The sequence below is a fragment of the Salmo salar genome, chromosome 25 (genome assembly GCF_965601325.2).
Source record: "Salmo salar chromosome 25, fSalSal1, whole genome shotgun sequence".
NCBI lineage: Eukaryota > Metazoa > Chordata > Actinopteri > Salmoniformes > Salmonidae > Salmo > Salmo salar.
In genome coordinates, this window is record NC_138315.1 from 20413017 (window position 1) to 20440196 (window position 27180).

General features: G+C 39.6%; 1 protein-coding gene across 1 annotated transcript in view; it reads left to right on the forward strand.

Moving 5' to 3' along the window:
• LOC106586291 (parathyroid hormone 2 receptor) overlaps nt 1-27180 on the forward strand; it is a 155440-nt gene that overhangs the window by 54094 nt on the left and 74166 nt on the right. Inside the window, exon 8 of the mRNA XM_045707894.2 lies at nt 20112-20295. Coding sequence (XP_045563850.1) covers nt 20112-20295 — 184 coding nt within the window. The remainder of the gene's footprint in view (nt 1-20111; nt 20296-27180) is intronic.

Below are 27180 nucleotides of genomic sequence, written 5' to 3' on the forward strand. Positions count from 1 at the left end.
GGTCTCCAGCGACGTGCATCAGCCCGAGGTCTCCAGCGACGCGCATCAGCCCGAGGTCTTCAGTGATGCGCCTTAGTCCAGAGACTTCTGGAAGGGTAAAATATAATAAACAGTTAGCGGGGGGGGGACAGGTTAGGTTGGGGAGTAAGGCCGGAGCCTGTGCCACCTCCATAGTAGGAGGTTGGGGAGGGGGGGTGTAGCACAAGAACCGTCGGTGACGGTGGCCACCCTCCCTTCCCTCCCTTTAGTTTGGGATTATTTTTGTTTTGGGTTTATTTTTGTGTTTTTGTTTAAGGTCCATCCAGGGTCTGCACCTTTGGGTGCAAAGCAAAAACAGGTTTTTAGACATTTTTGCAAATGTATTAAATGTTAAAAACAGACATACCTTATTTTTTATAAGTATTCAGACCCTTTGCTATGAGACTCAATTGAGCTCAGGTGCATGCTGTTCCATAGATCATCCTTGAAATGTTTCTACAACTTCATTGGAGTCCACCTGTGGTAAATTCAATGAATTGGACATGATTCGGAAAGGCACACACCTGTCTATGTAAGGTCCCACAATTGGCAGTGCACGTCAGTGCAAAAACCAAGTCATGAGGTCAAAGGAATTGTCTGTAGAGCTCCGAGACAGGATTGTGTCGAGGCACAGATCTGGGAAAGGGTATCAAAACATTTCTACAGCATTGAAGGTCCCCAAAAACACAGTGGCCTCCATCATTCTTATATGGAAGAAGTTTTGAACCACCAGGACTCTTCCTAGAGCTCCAGAGTTCCTCTGTGGAGATGGGAGTACCTTCCAGAAGAACAACCATCTCTGCAGCGCTCCACCAATCAGGCCTTTATGGTAGGGTGGCCAGACGGAAGCCACTCCTCAGTAAAAGGCACATGACAGCCCGCTTGGAGTTTGCAAAAGGCACCTAAAGGACTCTCAGACCATGAGAAACAAGATTCTCTGGTCTGATGAAAACCAGCTTTAACTCTTTGGCCTGAATGCCAAAAGTCACTTCTGGAGGAAACTTGGCACCATCCCAGAGACTGAGAGACTAGTCAGGATCGAGGGAAAGATTAACTGAGCAAAGTACAGAGAGATCCTTGACGCTCAGGACCTCAGACTGAGGCGAAGGTTCATCTGCACTCAATATAATTACCCTAAGCACACAGCCAAGACATCGCAGGAGTGGCTTCGGGGCAAGTCACTGAATATGCTTGAGTGGCCCATCCAAAACCCAGACTTGAACCCAATAGAATATCTCTGGACAGACCTGAAATAGCTGTGCAGCGACGCTCCCCATCCAACCTAAAAGAGCTTGAGAGGAACTGCAGAGAAAAATGGGAGAAACTCCCCAAATGCAGGTGTGCCAAGCTTGTAGCGTCATACCCAAGAAGACTTGAGGCTGTAATCGCTGCCAAAGGTTCTTCAAAAACATACTGAGTAAAGGGTCTGAATACTTATGTAAATGTCATATTTGTATATATATATATATATTGTCACGGCTGTCTGAAGAATGGGACCAAAGCGCAAACTATGCAAGCGAAACTATGCAAGACATACAAATAAACCAATGAACAAAACAACAAACCGTGACGAAGAGGTGCAACATACACTTACTCAAAATACAATCTCCCACAAACCCAGGTGGTAAAAACAACTACTTAAGTATGATCTCCAATTAGAGACAACGATGACCAGCTGCCTCTAATTGGAGATCATCCCCCCAAAAAACATAGAAATACAGAAACAAGAACATGACAACATAGAAAATCTAAACTAGACACAACCCCGTCACGCCCTGACCTACTCTACCATAGAAAATAAAAGCTTCTATGGTCAGGAGGTGACATATATATAGATATATATATATATATACATTTGTAAACATTTCTAAAAACCTGTTTTTGCTTTGTCATTAATGGGTATTGTGTGTTGGTTGATGAAGGGAAAAAATGATTTAATCAATTTTGAATGAGGCTGTAACGAAACAAAATGAGGAAAAGGTCAATGGGTCAGAATACTTTGTGAATGCACTGTATGAATGAATGAAAATTTTATTTTTGTGTCAAATTGCCAATTGGCAACCCATCCCTTATGGGATTAATTGACACATTAGCAAACATTGCAGTAATTCACAATGGTAATTAAATGATAATTCTTCTTCTTGTGTTCTCTGCATTGCAGAACATAAGTTTCTCAGAGTTCTAGCCAGGTTGGGTAATTGTTCTCGGTATTTTCTTAGACACACACATATCACACATTTATCAATTGCGCATCACATAAAGAGTGTGGGAAAAAATACATCAATACATAATAGTAAATAAGGTTGTCCAAAAAATAATTACATACCTAGAGCAAAACAATAATAACATACAAATATACATGCGTACACACTGCATATATATACATACATACATACATACATACATACATACATACATACATACATACATACATACATACATACATACATACATACATACATACATACATACATACATACATACATACATACATACCATAAACAGACAAATACAGAAAAACAAGAAACAGAAGTCACTTGAACCCAGTCTGACACAAAGAGAAGATTCATATGGTAGACAAGCCTATACACTGTATGTTAACTGATTTAAGTCGATTCTTGGGGCTATAGCGAAGCCTTGTAGGCTACGCCCTAACCAAATCCAAAAATGAAATATGTTTTGCCTACTTAACAGACATGAATCATAAGTCGTTTGCCCAACAAACAGTAATTGAATGTCCCCCCTTCCCTGTTTTGTTTGTATAAAATTATCCTTGCTTATTTGGTTAGAATGCAGATCTATGTTTCTTTCTGTTTTCTTTCTTTTTTTACATTATGAAAGCATTGTCCCTCTGCCTCTTTCTTTACACCATTTTTTTTTCTCGATAGGGCTTTTCCCATAATTTGCAGCATCCTACAAACAGAATGGATCATAATGCCCATGTGTGAAACAAAGGGTATTGGGCTATATGGTCTTATTATGAATATATTTATTCTCTCCTTATGTAAACTACTGCCGGTATGATAGTAGATTATTGTGTCATTCAACTGTCTTTATACATACAATATTATTTAATATCTTTTTTTATTTTGAAGGCTTGCACATTAGTGGTCAATGTTGGTTCATGTGTCTCGGGGTGCACTCGGCTCCTTTTCTGCCCCAGCGAAGTCAGGCTTAGTCCTTCCCGTCCTTGGAAAATCCCTTTGGGCGATCTTGTAGCTCGGGCAGGAGGGGTCGAGCACACCTTTTGACAACAGTAGCTGAAAGGAAAATTATAAAAGTATTCCATTCTGGCATTTTATTCATAACAACTGCCCCCCCAAGCCCTCTTTTACGCTGCTGCTACTCTCTGTTTATCATATATGCCTAGTCACTTTAACTATACATTAATGTACATACTACCTCAATTAGCCCGACCAACCAGTGCCTCCGCACATTGGCTAACCGGGCTATCTGCATTGTGTCCCGCCACCCATCACCCGCCAACCCCTCTTTTACGCTACTGCTACTTTCTGTTTATCATATATGCAGTGTCACTTTAACCATATCTACATGTACATACTACCTCAATCAGCCCGACTAACCGCTGCCTGTATATAGCCTCTCTACTGTTATAGCCTCGCTACTGTATATAGCCTCGCTAATGTTATTTTTCACTGTCTTTTTACTGTTGTTTTTATTTCTTTACTTACCTATTGTTCACCTAATACTTTTTTTAAAATTGCACTGTTGGTTAGAGCCTGTAAGTAAGCATTTCACTGTAAGGACTACACCTGTTGTATTCGGACCATGTGACAAAAAAACTTTGATTTGATTTATCTGCCTAATCCAAGTAGCATACGCTGACACCAATCAAATCCAATTTTATTTGTCACATGGGCCGAATACAACAGGTGTAGACATTACCGTAAAATGCTTACTTACAAGCCCTTAACCAACAATAGAATTAAGAAAATATTTACTAAAATAAAGTAAAAACATTTTTATAAAGGAACACGAGAAAATGATATAACAATAACTAGGCTATATACAGGGCGTACCGGTACCGAGTCAATGTGCGAGGGCAAAGGTTAGTTGAGGTAATTTGTAAAGTGACTATGCATAGAAAATAAACAGCGAGTAGCAGCAGTGTAAAAACAAAGTACCGTAATTTCCGGACTATTAAGCGCACCTGAATATAAGCCGCACCCACTGAATTAAATTATTTATTTTTTTTGAACATAAATAAGCCGCACATGTCTATAAGCCGCAGGTGCCTACCGGTACATTGAAACAAATGAACTTTACACAGGCTTTAACGAAACACTGCTTGTAACAAAAATAAATAGGCTTTAACGAAACACGGCTTGTAACAAAAATAAATAGGCTTTAACGAAACACGGCTTGTAACAAAAATAAATAGGCTTTAACGAAACACAGCTTGTAACAAAAAAAAAATTGCAGTAAGCTTTAGTTGTCTTTTTGCACTGAGTCAATTCCTCATGCTGCTGTTTCCAATGTCTTATCATCGACTCATTAAGACCAAGCTCCCGTGCAGCAGCTCTATTTCCTTTTCCAACAGCCAGATCAATCGCCTTCAACTTGAAAGCTGCATCATATGCATTTCTCCGTGTCTTTGCCATGATGAGGGTGACAAAATGACTACCGTAATCAGAATGATGGGAAGTTTGAGAGCGCTCGATTTAATCTAAACAGTAAAGAAAAAAGTTGTTTGACCTTAACCCGTTCGGCAATTTCATTGGTCTAATGAAAGCTTCATGCCGCCAAAAAACTGAGCACGTCACAGAATGTGTTTTTTTGGAGAAAAAAAAATTGAAAGCGGGAAAAATCTATATATTAGCCGCATCATTGTTTAAGCCGCGGGGTTGAAAGCGTGGGAAAAAAGTTGCGGCTTATAGTCCGGAATTTACGCTAATGTAAATAGTCCGGGTGGCCATTTCATGAATTGTTCAGCAATCTTATGGCTTCTGGGTAGAAGCTGTTAACCTCCCTGGGCAAGGAATTGCGTGGCGCGAAATACAAATACCTCATAAATGCTATAACTTCAATTTCTCAAACATATGACTATTTTACACAATTTTAAAGACAAGACTCTCGTTAATCTAACCACACTGTCCGATTTCAAAAAGGCTTTACAGCGAAAGCAAAACATTAGATTATGTCAGGAGAGTACCCTGCTAAAAATAATCACACAGCCATTTTCAAAGCAAGCATATATGTCACAAAAACCAAAACCACAGCTAAATGCAGCACTAACCTTTGATGATCTTCATCAGATGACACTCCTAGGACATTATGTTATACAATACATGCATGTTTTGTTCAATCAAGTTCATATTTATATCAAAAAACAGCTTTTTACATTAGCATGTGATGTTCAGAACTAGCATACCCACCGCAAACTTCCGGTGAATTTACTTAATTACTAATGATTAACGTTCACAAAATACATAACAATTATTTTAAGAATTATAGATACAGAACTCCTTTATGCAATCGCGGTGTCAGATTTTAAAATAGCTTTTCGGTGAAAGCACATTTTGCAATATTCTGAGTAGATATTCCGGCCATCACAGGCTAGCTATTTTGACACCCACCAAGTGTGGTACTCACCAAACTCAGATTTACTATAAGAAAAATTGGATTACCTTTGCTGTTCTTCGTCAGAATGCACTCCCAGGACTTCTACTTCAATAACAAATGTTGTTTTGGTTCCAAATAATCCATAGTTATATCCAAATTGCGGCATTTTGTTCGTGCGTTCAAGACACTATCCGAAGGGTAAAGAAGGGTGACGCGCCCGGTGCGTTTCGTGACAAAAAAATTCAAAATATTCCATTACCGTACTTCGAAGCATGTCAAACGCTGTTTAAAATCTATTTTTATGAGATTTTTCTCGTAAAAAAGCGATAATATTCAGACCGGGAGTCGTTGTTTTCGTTCAAAGAGAGAGAAAGTAAACATGGTGGAGTCTCGTGCACGAGCGCCCCAGTCTCATTGTTCTCAGATCGACCACTATCCAAATGCGCTACTGTTTTTCAGCCATGGCCTGCAAAGTCATCATTCAACGTTCTGGCGCCTTCTGAGAGCCTATGGGAGCGTTAGAAAATGTCACGTTATGCCAGAGATCCCCTGTTTTGGATAGAGATGATCAAGAAGGCCAAGAAATAGTCAGAGAGAGCGCTTCCTGTTTGGAATCTTCTCATGTTTTGGCCTGCCAAATGAGTTCTGTTATACTCACAGAAACCATTCAAACAGTTTTAGAAACTTTAGGGTGTTTTCTATCCAAATCAAACAATTATATGCATATTCTAGTTACTGGGCAGGAGTAGTAACCAGATTAAATTGGCTACGTTTTTTGTCCGGCCGTGCAAATACTGCCCTCTATCCCCAACAGGTTAACCTTTACGGACCTAATAATGATGATACTCGCTTCTTTGAAAAATATATTAAATTCTCAACCCTGCATGCAATACAAGACTCTATTATTATGGTGGGAGATTATAATACTGTTTAAAATACCTCAATGGACCGTAAAGGAAATCACATTGCAAACTATCACCCTCATGCTCTTAAAACCTCTTGGTGATAGAATCCCACTGACGGGATTGCTAGCATGGCGGGAAATTCAAAACAGCAAAAATCTAATAATTTCAATTTCTCAAACAATCAACTATTTTACACCATTTAAAAGATAAACCTCTCCTTAATCGAACCACATTGTCCGATTTCAAAGAGGCTTTATGGCAAAAGCATAAAGTTAGATTATGTTAGGAGAGTACATAGCCAAAAAAGTACACGCATCCATTTTCAATTCAAGGACAGGCGTCACCAAAAGCAGAAAACCAGCTAAAATTATGCACTAACCTTTGACAATCTTCATCAGATGACACTCCTAGGACATTATGTTAGACAATACATGCATTTTTTGTTCTATCAAGTTCATATTTATATCCAAAAACAGCATTTTACATCGGCGCGTGTCGTTGAGAAAATGTGTCTCCCCCAAAACTGCCAGTGAATTTACAAAAAATACTCATTATAAAACGTGGTTAAAGTATTAAACTGTTATTCAAAGAATTATAGATTAACATCTCCTGAATGCAACCGCATTGACAGATTTCAAAATAACTTTACTGGGAAAGCACACTTTGCAATAATCCGAGTACTCTGCTCAAAAAAATACACTACGCAATACAGATAGCCGCCATGTTGGAATCATCTAAAATCATAAATAACATTAGAAATATTCCCTTAACTTTAATAATCTTCATCAGAAGGCACTTCCAGGAATCCTAGGTCCACAACAAATGTTGTTTTTTTCGATGAAGTTCATAATTTATGTCCAAATAACTCCATGTTGTTCCGTGTTGTTAGCGCGTTCGGTAGGCTACTCAAAATGTAGGGCGTGGGAGGGAAAAGTCACAACGAAAAGTCAAAAAAAAAATCTATTTACGTTTGTTCAACATCAATCTTTAGGGCCATTTTTAACGTGAAACATCAGTAATATTTCAACCGGACCTTTCCTGTGTCTTGAAAAACGTTTGAAAAAAGTCTCATCCCACATGAACGCGCCTGAATGCGCAATAATGAAGTGACGACATCCCAGGGACATCAACTTCCCTTCCTTCTCATCCGGTCTCTGTTCATCATAGACGCTTCAAACAACTTTATAAAGACTGTTGACATCTAGTGGAAGCCATAGGAAGTGCAAAATGAATCCTTTGTCACTGTGTGTTTTATTGGCAATGACTTGAAAATAATACAGCCACAAGATTTTCATTTCCTGCTTGTATTTTTTCTCAGGTTTTTGCCTGCCATATGAGTTCTGTTATACTTAGATACACCATTCAAACAGTTTTAGAAACTTCAGCGTGTTTTCTATCCAAATCTACTAATAATATGCATATTCTATTTTCTGGGCCAGAGTAGTAACCTGTTTAAATTGGGTACGTTTTTCATCCGGCCGTGAAAATACTGCCCCCTAGCCCCTGGAAATCATGAATGTCATGGATATATTGGAGCTAGTGGATATATGGAGGCGTAAATATCCTGACCTAGTGAGATATACATTGCGGAGGCTCAGTCAAGCTAGTCGTATTGAATTCTTTCTTATGTCATTCTCGTTGGCACCAAAAGTTTAAAAAGTGTAGAGGATAGAATGTGGTCAGACCATCAGATAATTGGCATATACATTACAATTACTGAATTTCCACATGGGCGAGGATATTGGAAATTTAATCAAAGCCTGTTGGATGATAACTTGTTTTTAACTAGGACAGAGTCATTTATAACTGAATTTTTCCAACATAACACAGGTACAGCTAATCCACTTATTGTATGGGACACTTTTAAACGTGCCTTTAGAGGCCATGCAATTAAGTACTCATCTCTAAAACAAAAGCAATTTAGGTCATAGAAGTTCATAGGAAAGGAAATAGAAGTTCTAACAGAACAGATAGATAGCAATAAAAACTGTACCTTTGGGGCTCAGAATAAGTTAGAGGAAAAACAAAAAGAAATGGAGGAATTTATTCAACAAAGATCAAGTGTAATATATTAAAATAATAAATGAAACTGGATGGAATATAGGGAAAAATGCACCAAATTATTTTTTAATCTTCAACATAGAAACAATACTGGAAACAATAGAACACTATATAAAATCTGGGAAACCAGGCCTGCTATTCATAGCTGACTTTGAAAATGGTTTTGATAAAGTACGACTGGAGTTTATATATTTTTTATTTTATTTAACCAGGCAAGTCAGTTAAGAACTAATTCTTATTTACAATGACAGCCTAACCCAGCCAAACCTGGACAACACTGGGCCAATTGTGTGCTGCCATATGGGACTCCCAATCATGGCCAGATGTGATTCAGCCTAGATTTGAACCAGGTACTACAGTGACCCCTCTTGCACTGAGATGCAGTGTCTTAGACTACTGCGCCACTCAAGACTGCTATTCATTGCTGACTTTTGATAAAGTACGACTGGAGTTTATATATCAATGCCTGGAACATTTTATTTTTTGGAGAATCTCTTATGAAATGCGTTAAAATCATTTATAGTAACCCTAGGTGTAAAATAGTAAATAATGGCTACTTTTCAGAAAGTTTTAAACTATCAAGAGGAGTAAAACAAGGTTGTCTACTATCGGCATATCTATTTATTATGGCCATCAAAATGTTAGCTATTAAAATCAGATCCAACAATTGTATCAAGGGATTAGAAACACATGACTTAAAAACAAAGGTGTCATGGTACGCTAATGATTCATATTATTATTTTTAATCCAAAACTTGAATCCCTCCACAGCCTCAGAGGATCTAGATAATTTTTCCAACCTCTCTGGATTACAACCAAATTATGATAATATTATGTATTGCATCACTAAAAAATACCTTTCTATTTGTGGAAAAATACCCTGATTAACTCTTTAGTCATATCCCAATTTACCTATTTGCTTATGGTCTTGCCTACACTTAGAAAACTGTTTTTTTGAATTTTATGAGAAAAAAATATTCAATTTTGTTTGGAAGGGCAAGCCAGACACAATTAAACGGGCCTATTTATATAATTAATATGAATTCAGAGGGCAGAAATGATTAAATATTAAAAGCATTAGACTTCTCACTAAAGGCTTCAGTTATATAAAAGTTATACTTAAATCCGAACTGGTTCTCTATCAAATTAGTAATAATGTCTCATCCAATGTTCAAGAAAGGTCTTTTTCACTTTATTCAGATTACAACCTCACTTTCAGTTAATTTAAAAGAAAATAATCTCCCAAATATTGCTGTTTTTAAAACAAGTCATAGAAAGTTGGTTGCAATTTCATTTTAATCCACCAGAAAATATAGAACAAATAATACAACAAATATTGTGGTTAAACTCAAATGTACTAATACATAATTTTTTTTTTTTTTTTTTCTAAAAATAAAAAAAGGTATAATCTTCGTAAATGATATCATAAATAGGACTGGTGGAGTTATATCACACATGCAGCTAACAAAAACATATGGAAATGTCTGCTCTACCCAAAATTACAACCAACTAATTGCAGCATTAACGCAAAAATGGAAGAGGAAAGTGGAAGGGGGAAAAAGTAAGGAACTTGTCTGTCGGCCGTGCAATAAAGACTAAAATTGGTTAAGGAAAATTAATTTAAGGACCAAAAAATTGACAGCCAGGCCATATAGATTGCGAAATAGTTGGGAAGAGATTTTTGACGTACCGATTCCATCACATATGGTTTATGAACTGATAAGAATAACGACGTCGGATTCAAAACTTAGCATTTTTCAATTTTAATTATTATATATCATTCTAGCAACCAAAATAATGTTATTTATATGGGGAATGCAACCTTCCCAGCTATGCAGATTTTGCTGCGAAGAGGTAGAACCGTAGTCATAGTATGGCTTTTTCATGGCGGTTTTGGAGCAGTGGCTTCTTCCTTGCTGAGCGGCCTTTCAGGTTATGTCGATATAGGACTCATTTTACTGTGGATATAGATACTTTTGTACCTGTTTCCTCCAGCATCTTGTCAAGGACCTTTGCTGTTGTTTTGGGATTGATTTACACTTTTCGCACCAAAGTACGTTCATCTCTAGGAGGCAGAACACGTCTTCTTCCTGAGCGGTATGACGGCTGCGTGGTCCCATGGTGTTTATACTTGTGTACTATTGTTTGTACAGATGAATGTGGTACCTTCAGGCATTTGGAAATTACTCCCAATAAGGAACCAGACTTGTGGAGGTCTACAATTTTTTTCTGAGGTCTTGGCTGATTTCTTTTGATTTTCCCATGATGTCAAGCAAAGAGGCAGTGAGTTTGAAGGTAGGGCTTGAAATACATCCACAGGTACACCTCCAATTGAGTCAAATTATGTCAGTTAGCTTATCAGAAGCTTCTAAAGCCATGAAATAATTTTCTGGAATTTTCGAGGCTGTTTAAAGGCACAGTCAACTTAGTGTATGTATACTTCTGACCCACTGGAATTGTGATACAGTGAATTATAAGTGAAATAGTCTGTCTGTAAACAATTGTTGGAAAAATGACTTGTGTGATGCCCAAAGTAGATGTCCTAACCGACTTGCCAAAACTATCGTTTGTAAACAAGAAATTTGTGGAGTGGTTGAAAAACGAGTTTTAATGACTCCAACCTAAGTGTATGTAAACTTCCGACTTCAACTGTATGTGTATATGTATGTATTTACATGTGTATGTTAGTATGTATGTATGTATGTATGTATGTATGTATGTATGTATGTATGTATGTATGTATGTATGTATGTATGTATGTATGTATGTATGTATGTATGTATGTATGTATGTATGTATGTATGTATGTGTATGTATGTGTATGTGTGTATATGTATGTATTTACATGTGTATGTTAGTGTGTATTTATGTATGTATGTATGTATGTATGTATGTATGTATGTATGTATGTATGTATGTATGTATGTATGTATGTATGTATGTATGTATGTATGTATGTATGTGTATGTATGTGTATGTGTGTATGTGTATGTGTATGTATGCATGTGTGCATGTATGTATGTATGAATGGGGATTGGATGTGATGCTGACAATTTCATTGATGGAATGTACAATCTATCCGCAATATATATTCCCCCCCTCCCCCATAAAAAAAGGTCAAACGAAACAAAATGCAACAAGTTTGCTGTCTCTCCAGCTTCAGTTTGAAATGCAAATTAGTGTCACGACTTCCGCCGAAGTTGGTCCCTCTCCTTGTTCGGGCGGCGTTCGGCGGTCGAAGTCACCAACCTTCTAGCCATCACTGATCCTCTTTTCATTTTCCTTTGGTTTTGTCTTACCTTCCATCACACCTGGTTCCAATCCCATCAATTACATGTTGTGTATTTAACCCTCTGTTCCCCCTCATGTCCTTGTCGGTGATTGTTTATTGTAAGTGCTTGTGCACGTCTGTCCTGGTGTGCGTCGGGTTATGTACCCATTATTTGATTGTTCTGTTTTCCGGTGTTTTTTGTTGTTATTATTAACCTCCCTGGTATCACAACAGCCAGTGAAATTGCAGGGCGCCAAATTCAAAACAACAGAAATCCCATAATTAAAATTCCTCAAACATACAAGTATTATACACCATTTTAAAGATAAACTTCTTGTTAATCCAACCACAGTATCCGATTTCAAAAAGGCTTTACGGCAAAAGCACACCATGCGATTATGTTAGGTCAGCGCCTAGTCACAGAAAACCATACAGCCATTTTCCAGCCAAGGAGAGGGCTCACAAAAGTCAGAAATAGTGATTACATTAATCACTAACCTTTGATCTTCATCAGATGGCACTCACAGGACTTCACGTTACATAATAAATGTTTGTTTTGTTCGATAAAGTTAATCTTTATATCCAAAAACCTCAGTTGAAATTGACACATTATGTTCAGTAATCATTGTCTCAAACAAACATCCAGTGAAATTTCAGAGAGCCACATCAAATTACAGAAATACTCATCATAAACATTAATGAAAGATACAAGTATTATACATAGGATTAAAGATAAATGTCTTGTTAATCCAGCCGCTGTGTCAGATTTCAAAAAGGCTTTACGGCGAAAGCACACCATGCGATTATGTTAGGTCAGCGCCTAGCCACAGAAAACCATACAGCCATTTTCCAACCAAGGAGAGGTGTCACAAAAGTCAGAAATAGCGTTAAAGTTAATCACTTACCTTTGAACTTCATCTGGTGGCACTCCCAGGTCTCCATGTTACACAATAAATGTTCGTTTTGTTCGATAATGTCCCTTTTTATGTCCAAAAACCTTTGTTTTGTTGGTGCGTTTAGTTCAGTAATCCAAAGGCCCAAAGCGCGCTCTCAACATCCAGACGAAAAAGTAAAAAAAGTACAATAAAAGTTCGTAGAAATATGTCAAACACTGTTTATAATCAATCCTCAGGTTGTTTTTGTCATAAATAATCAATAATATTTCAACCGGACAAAAGCTTCGTCAATAGAAAAGGAGAAACAAGAAAGGCGCACTCTCGATCATGCGCTGAATTCATGTCTGGAAATTTCCACTGTCCACTCATTGAAAGGGCTGTATCTCCCTCATTTTTCAGAGTAAAAGCCTGAAACAATGCCTAAAGACTGGCCACATGTAGAAGAAGCCATAGCGATCGTGAACTGGGTCCTAAGTCTTTGTATGGTGGATAGGCTTTCAATGGAAAAACAGCCTTTCAAAATAATAGTACTTTCTGGATGGATTTTCCTCAGGTTTTCACCTGCCATATCAGTTCTGTTATACTCACAGTCATTATTTTAACAGTTTTGGAAACTTTAGAGTGTTTTCTAGCCAAAGCTATTATATGCATATCCTAGCCTCTGGGCCTGAGTAGCAGGCAGTTTAATTTGGGCATGCTTTTCATCCAAAATTCCAAATGCTGCCCCCTAACCTAGTGAAGTTAAACTTCGCCGTTTGGAAACACAGTTTTTGCTCTTCTGCGACTGAGTTCTCAGCGGGAAGTACGCACTGCTTGCAATTAGTTACATTTTGTTTTGTTTGACCTTTTTTTATGGGGGGGGAAGAATATATTGCTGATAGATTGTAGCTTCCATCAATGTAATTGTCAGCATCACTTTCAATCCCCCATATGTTTTTGCAAATGTAAATATAAATATGTATATATATGTATATGTGGATATATATATATATGTATGTACATGTGTGTATATATTACATGTGAATTTGCAATTCCACATTTGAAAGTGAGATTTTCACATGTGAAAATGCGTATCCAATTTTCACATGTGAAAGTTTTTAGCATGTGAAACTGTAATTCACATGTGAGTGGAAAACGTGTTATTCTCCTCACATGAAAAGGTTATTTATTAAATGTTTTTGTATGCATTTTTTTGGGGGGGAGGGGTAGATCAGCGTTAATACTGCAGATAGATTGTATATTCCATCAATGTAATTGTCTGCATCACTTCCAATCCCCCAAATATTTTTTTGCAAATGTATATATACTGTGTGTATATATACACTGCTCAAAAAAATAAAGGGAACACTTAAACAACACAATGTAACTCCAAGTCAAACACACTTCTGTGAAATCAAACTGTCCACTTAGGAAGCAACACTGATTGACAATAAATTTCACATGCTGTTGTGCAAATGGAATAGACAACAGGTGGAAATTATAGGCAATTAGCAAGACATCCCCAATAAAGGAGTGGTTCTCCAGGTGGGGACCACAGACCACTTCTCAGTTCCTATGCTTCCTGGCTGATGTTTTGGTCACTTTTCAATGCTGGCGGTGCTTTCATTCTAGTGGTAGCATGAGACCGAGTCTACAACCCACACAAGTGGCTCAGGCAGTGCAGCTCATCCAGGTTGGCACATCAATGCGAGCTGTGGCAAGGTTTGCTGTGTCTGTCAGCGTAGTGTCCAGAGCATGGAGGCGCTACCAGGAGACAGGCCAGTACATCAGGAGACGTGGAGGAGGCCGTAGGAGGGCAACAACCCAGCAGCACGACCGCTACCTCCGCCTTTGTGCAAGGAGGAGCAGGAGGAGCACTGCCAGAGCCCTGCAAAATGACCTCCAGCAGGCCACAAATGTGCATGTGTCTGCTCAAACGGTCAGAAACAGACTCCATGAGGGTGGTATAAGGCCCCTTCGTCCACACCTGGGGGTTGGGCTTACAGCCCAACACCGTGCAGGACGTTTGGCATTTGCCAGAGAACACCAAGATTGGCAAATTCGCCACTGGCGCCCTGTGCTCTTCACAGATGAAAGCAGGTTCACACTGAGCACATGTGACAGACGTGACAGAGTCTGGAGACGCCGTGGAGAACATTCTGCTGCCTGCAACATCCTCCAGCATGACCGGTTTGGCAGTGGGTCAGTCATGGTGTGGGGTGGCATTTCTTTGGGGGGCCGCACAGCCCTCCATGTGCTCGCCAGAGGTAGCCTGACTGCCATTAGGTACCGAGATGAGATCCTCAGACTCCTTGTGAGACCATATGCTGGTGCGGTTGGCCCTGGGTTCCTCCTAATGCAAGACAATGCTAGACCTCATGTGGCTGGAGTGTGTCAGCAGTTCCTGCAAGAGGAAGGGATTGATGCTATGGACTGGCCCGCCCGTTCCCCAGACCTGAATCCAATTGAGCACATCTGGGACATCATGTCTCGCTCCATCTACCAACGCCACGTTGCACCACAGACTGTCCAGGAGTTGGCGGATGCTTTAGTCCAGGTCTGGGAGGATATCCCTCAGGAGACCATCCGCCACCTCATCAGGAGCATCCCCAGGCGTTGTAGGGAGGTCATACAGGCACGTGGAGGCCACACACACTACTGAGCCTCATTTTGACTTGTTTTAAGGACATTACATCAAAGTTGGATCAGCCTGTAGTGTGGTTTTCCACTTTAATTTTGAGTGTGACTCCAAATCCAGACCTCCATGGGTTGATAAATTGGATTTCCATTGGTTATTTTTGTGTGATTTTGTTGTCAGCACATTCAACTATGTAAAGAAAAAAGTCTTTAATAAGATTATTTCTTTCATTCAGATCTAGGATGTGTTGTTTAAGTGTTCCCTTTATTTTTTTGAGCAGTATATATATATATATATATATATATATATATATATATATATATATATATAATGTATGTATGTATGTATGTGTGTATGTATGTGTGTGTATATATATATACATATATATATATGTATGTATGTATGTATGTATGTATATATGTATGTATGTATGTATATATATATGTATGTATGTATGTATGTATATATATACTACTGTTCAAAAGTTTGGGGTCACTTAGAAATCTCCTTTTTTTTTAAGAAAAGCACATTTCTTGTCCATCAAAATAATATCAAATTGATCAGAAATACAGTGTAGACAATGTTAATGTTGTAAATTACTATTATAACTGGAAGTGGCTTATGTTTAATGGAATATCTACGTAGGCGTACAGAGGCCCATTATCAGCAACCATCACTCCTGTGTTCCAATGGCTCTTTCTGATAACTAATCCAAGATCATTTTAAAAGGCTAATTGATCATTAGAAAACCCTTTTGCAATTATGTTAGCACAGCTGAAAGCTGTTGTCCTGATTAAAGAAGCAATAAAACTGTCCTTCTTTAGACTAGTTGAGTATCTGGAGTATCAGCATTTGTGGGTTCGATTACAGGCTCAAAATGTCCAGAAACAAAGCACTTTCTTCTGAAACTCATCAGTCTACTCTTGTTCTGAGAAGTCAAGGCTATTCCATGCGAGAAATTGCCAAGAAACTGAAGATCTCGTACAACACTGTGTACTACTCCCTTCACAGAACAGCGCAAACTCTCTCTAACCAGAATAGAAAGAGGAGTGGGAGGCCCCGGTGCACAACTGAGCAAGAGGACAAGTACATTAGAGTGTCTAGTTTGAGAAACAGACACCTCACAAGTCGTCAACTGGCAGTTTTATTAAATAGTACCCACAAAACACCAGTCTCAACGTCAACAGTGAAGAAGCGACTCCGGGATGCTGGCCTTCTAGGCAGAGTTGCAAAGAAAAAGCCATATCTCCGACTCGCCAATAAGAAGACAAGATTAAGATGAGTAAAAGAATACAAACACTGGACAGAGGAACTCCAATTATTGATCTGCATGTGAAAGCCCAGCCTTTATGCCCTAAATCCGATGCTTGGCACCAGAGGTCTGTAATTAGAATGCTAACAACAACCATTGGCCTCGTCTGACGAATTCTGAGATTCCAAACATTAGGAGCATCTTTCTTTTTTTCTTACTTTTACACCTTTTTCTCCACAATTGGTAGTTAACTCCCCTACATTTGGAAGAGGCGAAGTTCTAGAGCCATGCGTCCTCCGAAACACAACCCTGCCAAGCAGCACTGCTTCTTGATACACTACTCACTTAATCCAGAAGCCAGCCGCAACAATGTGTCGGAGAAAACACAGTGCAGCTGGCAATCGAGTCAAGTTGCAGGCACCCGGCCCACCACAAGGAGTCGCTAAAGCGCAATGGTATAAGGAAATCCGGCCGGCCGGCCAAACCCTCCCCTACCCCGGACAACGCTGGTCCAATTGTGAATCGCCTCATGGGTCTCCCGGTCACGGCCAGCTGTGACAAAGCCTGGGATCGATCCCTAGTCTGTAGTGACGCCTCAAGCACTTAGACCGCTGTGCCACCTGGGAGTCTCCAGGAACACCTTTCAAATATTGACTTGTACCTCCCGGTCCATGTTGACTCCAATGCATCCCACAGTTGTGTCAAGTTGTCTGGATGTCCCTTGGGTGGTGAACCATTCTTGATACAGTACACACGGGAAAAGGTTGAGTGTGAAAAATTCATCAGCCTACCCCGTTCAAAGGCACTTACATTTTTTGGTCTTACCTATTCACCTTCTGAATAGCAAACATACACAATCCATGTCTCCTGAGTGGTAAAGTGGTCTAAGGCACTGTATCTCAGTACTAGAGGTGTCACTACAACCCCTGGTTCGCTTCCAGGCTTTATCACAGCAGGCCGTGATTGGGAGTCCCATAGGGTAGCCCAGCATTGTTAGGGTTTGGCTGGGGTAGGCTGTTGATGTAAATAAGAATTTGTTCTTAACCTCTTGGGGCTAGGTGGGACGCTAGCGTGCCACCCGTGGTGCACTCCATCAACAGCAGGTGCATTTCAAGAGCGGCAAATTTGAATCCAAATAAATGTCAAAATTCAAATTTTTCAAAAATACAACTATGTTACACCATTTGAAAGATAAACATCTCCTTAATCTAACCACGTTTTACGATTTCAAAAAGGTTTTACGGCGAAAGCATAAATTTAGAGTATGTTAGGACAGTACATTTACAAGAGTTGTGTGTAATGTTTTGTCAAGTCAAAGACAGGGTCACCAAAACCATAAAACCAGCTAAAATGATGCACTAACCTTTTACAATCTCCATCAGATGACACTCCTAGGACATTATGTTAGACAATGCATGCATTTTTAGTTCTATCAAGTTGATATTTATATCCAAAAACAGCGTTTTACTATGGCATTGATGTTGAGGAAATCGTTTCCCTCCAATAACCGGCAGTCAAGTCAGCGTCACAAATTAAATAATTAAAATTAGAAAACATTGGTAAAATATTATATTGTCATTTAAAGAATTATAGATTTACATCTTTTGAACGCAATCAACTTGCCAGATTTAAAAATAACCTTACTGGGAAATCACACTTTGCAATAATCTGAGCACTGCGCCCGGAAAAATACGCGTTGCGATACAGACTAGACGTCATGTTGGGGAGATCTAAAATCGAAAATACTATGTAAATAATCCATTACCTTTGATTCTCTTCATCAGATGTCACTTCCAGGTATCACAGGTCCATAACGAATGTAGTTTTGTTCAAAAAAGCTCATCATTTATGTCCAAAAATCTCCGTCTCGTTAGCACATGATGTAAGCCAGCCGGACTTCTCGTCATGAACGAGGGGAAAAAATATATTTCCGTTCGTTCAAACATGTCAAACGTTGTATAGCATAAATCATTAGGGCCTTTTTTAACCAGAACATGAATAATATTCAAGGTGGACGAATGCATACTCTTTTATAACGTATTGGAACGAGGGTACCCAACATGAAGTAGCGCGCCAGGTGTCTAATGGGACATCACCGTTCCATGGCTCTTGTTCGGTCAGATCTCCCTCCAGAAGACTCAAAACACTTTGTAAAGGCTGGTGACATCTAGTGGAAGCAATAGGAAGTGCCAAAATATTCCTAAACCCCTGTGTTTTTCAATGGGATAGGTTTAAAGTCAATACAACACATCAGGTATCCACTTCCTGTCAGAAAATGTCTCAGGGTTTTGCCTGCCAAATGAGTTCTGTTATACTCACAGACACCATTCAAACAGTTTTGGAAACTTTAGAGTGTTTTCTATCCATATATAATAAGTATATGCATATTCTAGTTACTGGGTAGGATTAGTAACCAGATTAAATCGGGTACATTTTTTTTATCCAGACGTGCAAATGCTGCCCCCTAGACCCAACAGGTTAATTGACTTGCCTAGTTAAATAAAGGTTAAAAATATAATGTCTCAATTGTCTCAGCTTAAAAATCATTCTTTAACCTGTATCCTCCCATTGATCTACACAAATTGAAGTGGATATGACAAGTGACACCAATAAAGGATCATAGCATTCACCTGGTCAGTCTGTCATGTAAAGAGGTGTTCTTAATGTTTTGTATGATCAGTGTATAAGACCAGTGCTTATATGGACTGGTCTATTACGTCAGAGTACACTAGAGAGAGAAAACCACAGGCTATCAGACAGCTCATGTGGGAGACATCTCTTTATTAAGAGTCGTTCTGGATGAAAGAATACTCTTTCTCCAGTTAATGGAGCTTTTGAACAGTGTGAAATAGAGACTGCAGAGAGAACACTCAGGGACTGACTCAACGGTCCCCAGAATCAATGTGAGTGGGTGGCTTGGAAAGTGTATCTTTCCTCTGAGCAAAGAGTAACCGATTTTGTCTATAATCCAGCTAAATTGTGTGGGAGACTATTATGCCTTGTTCAGATTTAATAGCCGAGATGATATGGCTTTAAGTCTTCGCCTTAACCTTTTATTGTGGGCTAAATCAGTCTTAAACAAATCTACTTTGAAACAAAAGTATACACCTCACACACATGGTTATGGGTTTTAAAAAATGAAGACATCTGTACCATATCAGATATAGAGTTGAAATGTATTCAATTTTGAGTTTGCATCCAAATTTGACACATTATATACATCACAGAAGACTGAAATATAACAAAACTGTAGGAAAGAGCTACAAGACGAGACACACCATGACGGAAAACAGTTAAAACCAGCAGGCCTCTGACAAGAATATCGCTGCCAATTTCTGTTCATTTCCAGGCAATTTTATATGTTGGATCATGACCGTTCGTCGACACCCAGAAAGTGATCGCTAACACACCGCAGCCACCCACTGCTTTTCAACGTTCTTATTTGCATTTTGTTTCACCTAGAAGAGACTTTAAGGACTATTGCTAACTTTTCCTGTGTTCTCTTTCAGGCGTCTCCACTGTACCAGGAACTACATCCACATCCACCTGTTTGTCTCCTTCATGCTCCGAGCCGTCAGCATCTTCGTCAAGGACCGGGTGGTGTACGCCAGCGCCGGCCTGCAGGAGTTTGATGCGGTGCTCATGGACAACTTCAAGACTGTGGCCATGGCACCATTGGACAACTCTCAATATGTGAGTAGTGGTGCTGCACCTCCTGCCTGCGCTTCCTACTCCTCCTCTCCTCTATGCATCCACTCCTGCCCTCCTTCACTAATTCTCCCTAAAGATCCCAATAAACCCTGCTCTTCCAGGACTCATGAAGAAATGAAATAGTGAAATAGAGTAAAATATTTAAACGAAATTGGGATCCTTAACGTTAAGAAAAGTCCCTAAACAAACAAATATTTTTTTTTGCCCCCCCCCCCCCCCCCCACAAAGTTTCATTCATAGTGAAGTTATCACAAAACAGATAATTTTCCGTGTTATAGCCTGACTAGATAATAGGCTATGAATGCCTGGGGAAAGTTGTGTAATTAAAATAAAACCAGAGAGGTGAACTATAGGCTACTTTGGTCAATTTGTGAAGCATACAAGACAAGAGATACAGATTACCAAGATACTGTATATGCACACCACGGTTCTTTCTGCCTGCCCTCTCCTCTCTTTCCTTCGTGCTGGTTAGCCTACTCTTTCTCTTAGCTAATGAAGCACATTTGTGTTCAGTATTCAGTCTGTGTGTAAAATATCCTAGCCTATTCATTGAGGATAGGGCCTGATTTACTGAAGTTGCGAGACATTGCAAGCCAAGAAATTGTGAGATAAGCATACCATTGCGAAATACAGATTTTGATTGCCAATACATAGGCCTAGTGCATGATTTTGACTCTGTCTGCCTCGTGGCCGACCTGCCTATAGTGTGCCCTTACCCTCTCTCTCTATCCCTCGCTAGCTCGCCATGAAAGATGCGAGTGTTTGTGTTCTCGGAAGTACCGCAACTAATCAGTCTCCTCTGTTCCAAAAATACATCGTTAACAGTTGGAAAGCAACAGCAGCAGCAGCAAAGTCGTGTATGGTAGTACTTTGAGAAGTTAAATGAGAAGGAAATGCAAACTTTGTGAGGTGGAATTGAGGTACAGTAATGGTATTACAGGTGCAATGCTTAACCATCTGAAAGGGACGCACCATGAGACCCAAACCGTTGCTGGCAACAGCACAGGTGCATTGTGAATTCAAGTGGAATTTTATGATTTTTTCAGGTTTTAACAGAAAACCGGTAAAATAAACTGGCAGTTTAAACGAAAATGTGTTTTTGTCACTTCCCTAACCTGGACACACGATTGCTCCAACACATACCATTAACTAGGCTAGTAAATGCAACCGTGTGTGAAGGACCTACTTCATTTCTAGATGTTTTCTTCAGTCCACCATGCCTGTGATGTGCGTTTGAATATACAGACTAGTCTTCCATGACTCATGCCCATTCAACCCACTATACATTTAATGAAGAGCTCGAGCCAGGGGGCTATTTGATTTTTCCTGGTCTTTCCTCAACACCTCAAAATCATGCATGCTGTTGCACTCAAAAAGCTAATCAGACTGGCTATGCTCAGTACCCCAAGGCTATAGTCTCCACTTGTCTGTGATTTTAATTGTCCAGCTCTGAAAATGCTCTGTCAGTCTGTCTGTTCCCCTACTGTAGCCTCCTCTGCTCTGTAATTGCTGTATAGACAGGGATAAATACAGCAAACATGTGAGGGAGGATATACCACAGGGAGCACTAGCTTAGCGCTATAGATTGCTAGCCTGCTGCCATAGGCTTCACAGGTGTTACACAGAAAATGTGTATTTTCTATAAGGGATAGCTGGTTCAAAGAGTTCAAAGCTATAGAGACTGCCATGTTTTACTTTAATCTGTTCCCTTTGTATAGCAGTTCCTCAGGGCCATTTAAAATGGTTTGTGCTTCTTACTGTACTGTATTTTGTTTTCTCTTTTGTCTTAAGTCATTAAGCCTTAAGGCTGTCTGTTGCATGTCTAATGAGGGCTGGAACATAACAAGATATATTTACAGAGTCATTTTCCTTTCAAGTGCGAGACACCAGCTGAACTTTTATAAGCACAATGGCACAGCGTGACATGCTCATGTCGCAGTGCTTTTGCTCAGAGCTTGGCCAACAAAAGCAGTTTCAATGGTTCTTCCCATGGGATGTGCATCTTGATTAAATACTTGTATGCTTTTTGTTTTACCTGTGATTAAATGTGCAATGCTGCAGCTGTCACGGATTCCCCGGTACTGCTGCTCATTCCATGCACCAGTTCCGAGGGGTCACTGAACTGTCTCATTCCGCACACCTGATTCCAATTCCCCTGATTAGTAATGGTATATATGTGCCCTCTGTTCACCATTGTCTTGTCGGTTATTGTTACCATGTCCGTTGGCCTTGTGAATACCTGTGCTTTGTTGTTTCGGCTTTCGTGCTGCGTGTATTTTGTACTCGTTATTACAGGTCTCGTCCCGTGTATTGTTCCCTGTGTTTTTGTATACGTGTTTGTTTCGGGCTTCGTCCCTGTGCCTTTCATGGCATGTATTTTTGGGTGGAGTATTAAAACCCCCTATTACGTATTCCTGCGCTTGTCTCCAATAATTTATACAATGTGACAGCAGCCTATTGAGAGAAGACAATTGTTTTCAGTTAATTTGTGATACGATTTCATCTCTGGCTGAATTGTGAGTAGGCTTTTGTTTGAGACTTCAAAGAAGGAAGTTTGTCAAATGATTTTGACTGATCTGACTTTGGTGATTAACAGCAGAATCAGCTAAATCTAATCTCCTCCCTTTCTCTCTCCCCCCCCCCTCCTCCCATTCCTACCCCTCGTTCAACTCCTTCTATTCCTCCCTCCTCTTCCTCCTCTACCCTGTTTTCCACTTAAAGGCTCCTTGCAACGATGCAGAGTTTTTTCTTATCAGATGTCATGTGCAATGACACACTTTTATATCATATCATACCTGCCAGCTTCAAAAAGCTGAGCGTTCACATATCACTAACATGAAACACCCAAGAAGCGAGCCTCAGATGGTGACACCCCAAAGATTATTTTGAGGATAAATTCAACTGCCTGGGTCCTCTTCCTCCCTGACAGAGAAACTGACCTAGGTGTGTGGCGAAGCAGCTATCAGCCCAGGTTGATCAGAGAGACAGTACTGACCATGCCTCAGAGAGGTGTAACATACTGTATGAGTGACACGTTGATGACCTTGTCTACCTCAGATTGGTGAGGAAAGATAGTTACTGAAAGTTGCAAAGATACTGTATGCTATTCTGAATGCTGCAGATCAACTGTCAGAGGCAGCCGTTGGAACATGTTATACAGTATATTTATAACAGTGGAACAGAGTAAGTGGGAGGACAAAGAGAGAGAGTGAATGTCTTAGTGTGGTGTTTGAAGGCCACTGTATTGAGTAACCAGAGGATACGCTTCAGTCTGATCTTCTGTATGGTGGGGCAAACTCATCATTCACCTTAGTTTGTTGTGATGATGAAAGAAGTGTCAGAGAGCTTAAAAACTCAAGCTTTCTGGGTAATATAAAATGTGAGAAAAAGGTTCAAGGTCTCTAGTAGCACTGTGTCAGCAGAGACAGAGGGAACAAAGAAATTAAGTGAGATAAAAGGAGAGAGAGACAGAGAGAGAGAAAGGGAGGTAGTGAGAGAGGAAGAGAAATGGAGGTAGAGGCAGGGAGAGGGAGAAAGAAAGAAAAATAGAGAGAGAGGAAGAGAGGTAGAGAGAGAGAGCTCCATCAACAGTTTGTGGAGAAACAGGAGAGAATATTGCGAACTGAACACATTACAAAGTATAGGCTCCCCTGGGGTCGTTAAGACAACACAGAGGAATGCTTCTACTCTTACTGTATTTGTCAGGCAGCAGCTATTTGATATTCCATAAGGAGGCAACAGGCACCAAGTTCTTACAGGATCATCATCTGACCTCTCCTCAGCAATTATCCTAAAACAAACTTAAAAGCACTGGTGGCATAGTTAGATTAGAGATTCCAACAGAGACACAAACAAGTTCTAACAAACCTGTTAACGAACTGATCATGTTTTCCTCTAGAAGACTAATTAGTTTGTTTTTTTGGCAATGAATCCCCCATTTTTTTTATAATAGCTATTTAAAAAAATAATATATTCTCATTGTAAGATTTGAGATAAGTCCATCTTCTCAGAATTTCATTTCCTTATCCTTTGAGCTCTTACTGTGAATACCTGAATTCCATGTCCTCACTATTCAAACAGCATGTTGTTGTCTAATTGCACTGACTTGGTAAAATGACACATTTGTTAAGGTATACAGATTGAATAGTTATGTGTGGTTCTATTGTGTGAGTGGAAGTCTCATGACATAGTGTTCTTGTCTGAAGAGAGGAAGACCAATGATGATGTGATGAGGTGCAGGTCCTAATCCAGGCACTTGTCCTCACCTGTCTGGACTACTGCAACTCGCTGTTGGCTGGGCTCCCAGCCTGTGCCATCAAACCCCTGCAATTTATCCAGAATGCTGCAGCCCACCTGGTTTTTAACCAGCCCCCGCTCCTCTGCACACTCCACTGACCTCCAGTCGAAGCGCCAGCAAAATTAATCATATAATTGTTGAATAATCATAATCAATTATTATTATAATTTGCACTTTATGTCAAGGTACCTTAATAAATCCTTTATAAACAGTTTGTAAAGAGTTTACTTTTCTTATTTTATACATATTAATCATTGTTCCTACATTGGTAAACGTTGATAAGCAATCTCTTAATAGTTATGGACACATGTATAAGCCATTTTAAGTTATCTATTAATGATTTATAAGATAATTAATAAGGCGTTTGATCATAGTATGTTTACAATTTGTAAATGATTAATGTATTACTAATGTTATACTGCCAGTTATAAAGGAGGTATTGTCAACACAGAAGATTATTTACAAGTCATTTGTGAATGTTTGATTAATGGCTTGACTCACCATTTATATGCATATTTATACATCTATTTATATACATTTTACATTTTAGTCATTTAGCAGACGCTCTTATCCAGAGCGACTTACAGTAGTGAATGCATACATTTCATACATGTTTTTTTTTTTTTTTTTTTTTTTTTTTTTTTTCTGTGCTGGCCCCCCGTGGGAATCGAACCCACAACCCTGGCGTTGCAAACACCATGCTCTACCAACTGAGCTACAGGGAAGGCCAAATTTGCTATATTTGTCATGAATTGGATATTTATTTACTGTTAATAAGTGGATGTGTGAGTTCATGCACTTACTAATATCTCAGTTGGTGATTAATGTAGACCCTTATAAGCCATTTACTTAATGTAATCTAAAGTATGCAGTATATTTTATTTTAGTATTATTATTTCACCTTCATTTAACCAGGTAGGCCAGTTAAAAACAAGTTCTCATTTACAACTGCGACCTGGCCAAGATAAAGCAAAGCAGTGCGACCAAAAACAACAACACAGAGTTACACATGGGATAAACAAACGTGCAGTCAATAACACAATAGAAAAATCTATGTAGAGTGTGCGCAAATGTAGTAAGGTTAGGGAGGTAAGGCAGTACATAGGCCATAGCGGCACATTTTGACATTTTATTTTACCTTTATTTAACCAGGTAGACCAGTTGAGAACAAGTTCTCATTTACAACTGTGACCTGGTGTCACGACTTCCACCGAAGTTAGTTCCTCTCCTTGTTCAGGCGGCGTTCGGCGGTCGGCGTCACCTGTCTTCTAGCCATCGTCGATCCACTTTTCATTTTCCATTTGTTTTGTCTTGTTTTCTTACACACCTGGTTCTCATTTCCCTCATTAAGTGTTGTGTATTTAACCCTCTGTTCCCCCCATGTCTTTGTGCGGAATTGTTTGTTGTAAGTGCTTGTGCACATGTTTACTGGTGCGCGTCGGGTTTTGTACCGATATTGGTTATTTCTTTATATCGTTGGTTTTGATATTAAACTGCTCCAGCTATTACATAGGTCTGCTCTCCTGCGTCTGACTTCACTGCCACCAGTTATGCACCCCTTTACACCTGGCCAAGATAAAGCAAAGTAGTGTGACAAAAACAACAGAGTTACACATGGGATAAACAAACCTACAGTCAATAACACAATTGAAAAATCTGTAAGGAGGTAAGGCAATAAATAGGCATATAGTGGCGATGTAATTTCAATTTAGAAATGTACACTGGAGTGATATGTGCAGATGAGGATGTGCAAGTATAAATACTGGTGTGCAAAAGAGCAGAAAAAACTAAAACAAATATGGGGATGAGGTAGGTAGTTGGTTGGATGGGCTATTTACAGATGGGCTGTGTACAGCTGCAGCGATCAGTAAGCTGCTCTGACAGCTGACACTTAAAGTTAGTGAGAGAGATACAACTCTCCAACTTTAGAGATTTTTGCAATTCGTTCCAATCATTAGCAGCAGAGAACTGGAAGGAAAGGCAGCCAAAGGAGGTGTTGGCTTTGGGGATGACCAGTGAAATATACATGCAGGAGCGCGTGCTACGGGTGGGTGTTGCTATGGTGACCAGTGAGCTGAGATAAGGCGGAGCTTTACCTATCAAAGACGTATAGATGACCTGGAGCCAGTGGGTTTGGCGACGAATATGTAGCGAGGACCAGCCAATGAGAGCATACAGGTCACAGTGGTGGGTAGTATATGGGGCTTTGGTGACAAAACGGATGGCACTGTGATAGACTGCATTCAATTTGCTGAGTAGAGTGTTGGATGCTGTTTTGTAAATGACATTGCCGAAGTCAAGGATCGGCAGGATAGTCAGTTTTACGAGGGTATGTTTGGCAGCATGAGTAAAGGAGGCTTTGTTCCGAAATAGGAAGCCAATTCTAGATTTAACTTTGGATTGGAGATGCTTAATGTGAGTCTGGAAGGAGAGTTTACAGTCTAGCCAGTGCTGCAGGATGCAAATTTCTGTTTGAAAAAACTAGCCTTTGCTTTCCTAATTGACTCTGTGTATTGGTTCCAGACTTCACTGAAAAGTTGCATATTGCAGGGACTATTCGAAGCTAGTGC